At 34.9% G+C, this 5616-nt stretch overlaps 1 protein-coding gene across 1 annotated transcript; it reads right to left on the minus strand.

The window, feature by feature from the left end:
• Positions 1–3564: 3564 nt before the first annotated feature.
• LOC110028141 (NAC transcription factor 29-like) lies at positions 3565–5131 on the minus strand. Its single transcript, XM_020729883.1, has 3 exons — positions 4884–5131; positions 4499–4794; positions 3565–4384 (listed from the first exon to the last, which is right to left on the minus strand). Exons 1-3 carry the CDS (start codon positions 5044–5046, stop codon positions 3830–3832), a joined length of 1014 nt encoding a protein of 337 aa, XP_020585542.1. The 5' UTR covers positions 5047–5131; the 3' UTR covers positions 3565–3829.
• Between the last annotated feature and the right edge of the window lie 485 nt (positions 5132–5616).

Below are 5616 nucleotides of genomic sequence, written 5' to 3' on the forward strand. Positions count from 1 at the left end.
TGTGTGGCTCGTTCGAAATAACTCGTGTTTGAAATCGGCTAGTGTTTGAAATTGGCTCGTGAACAGTGTGTTCGTGTTCGGTTCGATTTAAATATTTGTGTTCGTGTTCGGCTTGAAATTGACTCGGAAAAATTAAATTGAAAAAAATAAATGTAAAGTGTGAGATTCGAACCTAGACCAAATATATATAAAAGAAGTATTAACCACATTACCACAAAAGATGTTATGATTTGAAATTATATATATATAATATTATTATATAAATAATTATATATATATTTTTTTAATTTCGAGCTAAAACGAGCCAAACACTTGCGAACAAAGAGTTGTTTGTGTTCAGCTCGTTTATAATTCGAGCTTTAAAAACTTGTTCGTGTTCGGCTCGTTTACTTAAGGAACGTGCCGAACACGAGCTGTTCGCGAACAACGAGCATTTTTGACAGCCCTACTCGTACATCATACAAACTAACAAACTCTTTTGGTTTTTAGATTTTCGGCAGACACACATAATATTTTCTTGAGAGAAATAGAGAACATAAGAGTAAATCATTATCATAAATAAAAAGTGCAGCAAAAGCTAAGTATTAATCCATTAGAAGTCCTTAGTTTAGGGTAGGATAATATTCATGCAAGCATTAATATAATAGGTTGAGTTTCTCATTTTTCATCCTCCAAACCAGACACAAGAGTTATCTTGCATTCTCCATTATCCATTCAGTCGAGCAAAAAAAGATTAATAAATCAATCATGGTTATCTACATACTTAACCAAAGTTGAAAAAGTATTAGACATAATGCACGTGTTTACTTCAGCATTAATGGAGTAATACAAGTGGATTAAATTATATTAAATTAAACGGAAGTTAAAAGTCATGAAAACTTTCGGTGAGAGGGATGCATTAGGGGAAATTTTTAGAAGAAACGTTGTAACAATGAACAGTACTGAAAATTGACAGAACACTGCCATGATGACTATTCTCAATTATCTGTAAAACTCTTCATGCATTAATGGAAATACAATTAAATATAAATATTTTTGATGAAATTTATATACATACCACAAAATTCTTGTGTATTTACATATCTAACCCCCAAAGTTTTATATTTACACTCATAATAGCTTGGTGTCTTAAGCCCATGCATGAGAAGTTATGTGATGTTAGTAATTTGAGTGGTTTGCATTTAAATAAGAATGTTTAGGTGTTGGATATGTAAATATATAAGAATTGTGTTATATGCATGTAAATGAAGCACTTTTACTTCAATAATATTATGATATTTATTGATGTTGTTGATTCTTTTGGTAATTAGATAACTTGACATATCTAATTGTCATCAAAATAAGACCTAAATATAACAATGTAATTATTTTTAAAGACGACGTCAAATCATATAATTATTATATGCTAATAATATAGCACTGCACTGCAAATCAAATTCTAATGATGACACCATGAACAGTTAATTATTTCACTTAATTAAAAAAAAAATAGTTAAGTTGTTGGGACTTCCATCAAACCATAAATTAGCTTGGTGAGAAAATTAGATAATTTGGTTGAAATATATATGCTTGATTAGGTGAGTATTCAATCTACCTTGAAAGCGATTTAAAAATTCGACTTCTGAAATTCTCATAACGAAAGTAATTTTTGATAATTTTTTTATTTATTTTGCATGAATTATTGTAATATAAATTGTCAAAGCACTCGAACAATGATGATATAATTAATTGACATCATTTTATATATATATTTTTTCAAACATTTTGTAATATAATACATCGGAAGAAATTCCAAGAAAGCTTAAGAACTTGAAAAAGAAGTTAGGGGTATGAGGTATGAATTCTCTTAACAAATCATTTTCATGTAGTCTAATTTAATTTGTAAGAATGTAATTATATATTGAACCTTGTGAAATTGGGTTACAGCTAGCTCTAATGATTTATATTAAAATCAAGAGGTATGCCATCAATATACTATTAGGTTCCTTGTATATGGAAATAGTCAATTTGGACTACATCAAAGTGGGCCACCACAGTTTCTATTTTAATCAACTTTGGTTAAAGCATAAATCTAACTAGGATTAAGTGGTATTAAAGAATACTAGATTGATGTCCCTAAAAGTCTTCCTTTACATTCTCATTAAGCAATCATGACACTAATACAAGAATAGCTTTTAAGAGATAAGACTTGGTTGACAAATATGTTATTATATTTTAGGAGATTTTATGTTCATGCTCATCCACATCGACCATAGGGGTAAAGTGGTGAACTAGGTGATCCACCAGAATATTCTACCATCCTTTTCGATTAACAACTAATCTCAATTAAATAATATTAATTTCTTTGATTATCTCAACCAACACCCCTTATCCTATCCCTTCATATCATTGTCGTTGTGCTACTGAGCTAATGTGATAAACTAAGAAAGAGAAGATCACAGACAGAGGAGAATAATTTACTATGTTGAAAAAAGGGAAGAGAATTACAAGTAGACATAATTCACTTCATTTTATTGTTCGTTGTGCTAAGAAATTGATGTGATGAACAGTGAAAATGAAAAGGTAGAGAGAGATCTACTGAAAATAGAAAGCTTTTAGGGTCAAGCGAACATTAAGGAGAAATAAGAACAACTCTTATTTGATGAAAGATGCAATCTTATTTCTCACTATTTTATTCTTGATGTAAACTCAAACACATCACATCTATTTATACTAGTGATAATCTCCTTAAGGTTATGCCAATAAATTTTAATGTTGTTACTATCATTGACTTTCTATAATACTTTTCTATCTTCTATTATAAAATTCATTATTTATATATTCTAGACATTTCCTTCATAAAATACATACATAAATATAGCGTGCACGGATGCAAAAGAAGAAAATAAATAATCAAGGAAATAATAATAATAATAATAATAATACATGTCATAGAAGTTGTTGTCACAACACGTACCATCAAGACAAACAATCAATGATGAGCTCTAAAGACTTATATTTTCCCATAATTTTAATTTCATCTTTTCGATTTAGGCCACAAGCTCAATAAAATTCAAATCACAAATTCTAAAAAATACTTTTGATATGATTATCTCAATCCAATGCCCCATATCATATCCTTTTATATTGTTGTCCTTATGTCGTTCTTAATTAGAGAAAAAAAAAAGATGAGTTTCTCTATTTAAAGAGAAAATAATACGCTCGGAAAATCGAACGTGTGGGCTGACGATGGCGTGAATGATGTCACGGTGTGTGCACAACGATGCGGTGCAACCTACACCTCGTCCACACAACCTAACATTTTCTCCTGTTCAAAAGCCTTTATTGCATATGGACAAATTCCAATATTTAATCTTTTAAGAAAAAACAGATTGAAAGTACATTCCAAATCATCCCAAAAGTTGCAGCCAAAGCTTATCGTCATTTAATTCTAATAACCAAATAATTATTATAAGATTCACTTTATAACAAACCTCAATTCAACAATAACAGTCATGTCTATACCGCACTCACAAACTTTCACAGCAAAATACAGCATATATTGGCTATCAGTGAGACAAAATATGACCAAAATTAAAATTTATCTAAGCTTTTATTAAATAAATATCAAGCATGCATCAATATCAACCTGAATACACAAACTACCTACCACTCCACTATTTCTATTACAGCTTTAGTGTTCCATCAAAAGAATTTTATGGAAAGGTCTCTTTTTTTTTCCATTTCTCTCTCTGCAACATTCTAATTGAAACCAGTTTTACAAAAATAGGAGAGAAGAACACTATACCAGCGAGCTCTTTAAGCTCTTTGTCTTCAACCTCTGAAGAACTCATTGGAAGCCGCCAATATTAGAATTCATCAGCGCTTGCTGGCTTAAGAATGGTTGGCTTAACAGGCTGTACTGCGAGCCATCAAACTGGCCGGAGTTGAAGTTCGGAAACATGTTGAGATCATTCTGTCTCTTCAAGGAGTGCAACGCTCCGCCGCTCTCTTCGGTGGTGCAGTCGGCCGTTCTTTGGCGTTTTCCGGTGAGGGAAACAGGGGAGTCCACCTGTGAGAGCTGTGGGAGAAAGTAGCCGCTGGGTCCACCTTCCCGGCTTTGATTGATCATGGAATGGGATAGAAGTGGGTGGCTGAGAAGAGAAGTGGAATCAAATCTCGGAAGCTCCTGTTGGTTATCCAACAGATTCAATAGCGGCGCGTAATCTTCAAAAAGTTCAGATAAAGATGGAGCTTTCTGTAGCTTCATGCCATGGTTCTGGCTTTGCATCGCCGGAAAACAGGATTCTTCGCCGCCGCATGGATCTTCCTGTTCCTGATCCGTAGCTGTTAGTGAGAGGTGGTTGCTTTTCTTGTAGATACGGCAGAGAACCCAATCATCCAGCTGAAATTAGCAGAAGAAGAAATAGACGATGAGAACAGTGAAACAACAGATAAAGATAAAGCTGACAATTTAAATTTAAAAACTGATAACATGATTAAAAGATCAGATTTTTACCCTCATGGAATGTTCTCTAAGTCTGATTGGCTTGTATGAATTGTTTTTATTTGCATCAGCGAGTCTATACTCATGCATGATCCAATTCGTTTTGTGGCCCTTAGGAGGCCTTCCTTTATAGAAAACAAGAGCCTTCTTCACTCCGACGTTCTCACTCCCTGAGCAAATAGGTTTATCAGTTCCCGTCGCCTTCCAGTAACCAGACCTCGCCGCACGGTTCGGCCGTATTCCGTTTGGGTACTTCCGATCCCGCGGCGTGAAGAAAAACCATTCCCGGTCACCAAACGCCGCCTTGTCTGCAAAAAAGCATAAAATCAAACACCTTGTGTGAACTGTGTAAAGGGATAAAACAAAAAGGGGATTTTTATGGATCATGGTGGCTAACCAGGGAGGTCCCAAGGATCAAATTTGTAGATATCGACCTCGGCGATGATGGAAGCAGGGCATGGGGATGACGAAGCACGATTTTTAAGATAGTGCAAGATGAGCTCTTCGTCGGTGGGATGGAAGCGGAAGCCAGGTGGGAGATGAACGGAGGAAGTTGACATCTCCGGCAAGGTTGGCGGCGAGGTGATGGGGTAGGAATGGAAGAGGAAGATCCTGAAATTTTTGGGAATGGAGGGAAGGGGGAGGATTTATGGGGGAGTTTGGGGAGAGTTTGGTGGGGCCAAGAATGAAATTATTGAATTTTATGGGGGATAGATTTGTGAGCGGGGGGCTGTGAAATTACCTGCGGGAACTTTAAGTGGATGCAGAGGTGAATTGACCCAGGTGCTTGCGGGGGCACCTGTCGTTACAGAAGAGCTCACCGGTGGGGATGGAGCATCTTGGCCGTCCACGTCTGTATTTTGTTCTACGGTAAAGTGTCAACGGTTGTGTAAGACGCACGGAAGCGAAATAACAAAGATTTTATAGCCCTTCAGCAAAATCATAATTGAAGGGATGGTGAATTTTCATTTCATTTCATATATTTTTTATTTATTTACATATTTAACCCCAATCAGTTTATTTACAGAAAAAAAAAAATCTAGAGTGAGATTTATGGTCACTTGTTGGCTTCGTCTCATTTCCTCATGAAAGAGATCCTTTATCACTTGATAGGCAGAGATGAGGATAAC

Source organism: Phalaenopsis equestris, unplaced genomic scaffold, assembly GCF_001263595.1.
Source record: "Phalaenopsis equestris unplaced genomic scaffold, ASM126359v1 Scaffold000002, whole genome shotgun sequence".
Taxonomy (NCBI): Eukaryota; Viridiplantae; Streptophyta; class Magnoliopsida; order Asparagales; family Orchidaceae; genus Phalaenopsis; species Phalaenopsis equestris.

Coding starts and splice junctions, on each gene's coding strand:
- LOC110028141 (XM_020729883.1), bottom strand. CDS start 5,046: ATGTCAACTTCCTCCGTTCATCTCCCACCTGGCTTCCGCTTCCATCCC. Junction 4,795..4,883: donor TGATCCTTGGGACCTCCCTG/GTTAGCCACCAT, acceptor GCTTTTTTGCAG/ACAAGGCGGCGTTTGGTGAC. Junction 4,385..4,498: donor TTAGAGAACATTCCATGAGG/GTAAAAATCTGA, acceptor TGCTAATTTCAG/CTGGATGATTGGGTTCTCTG.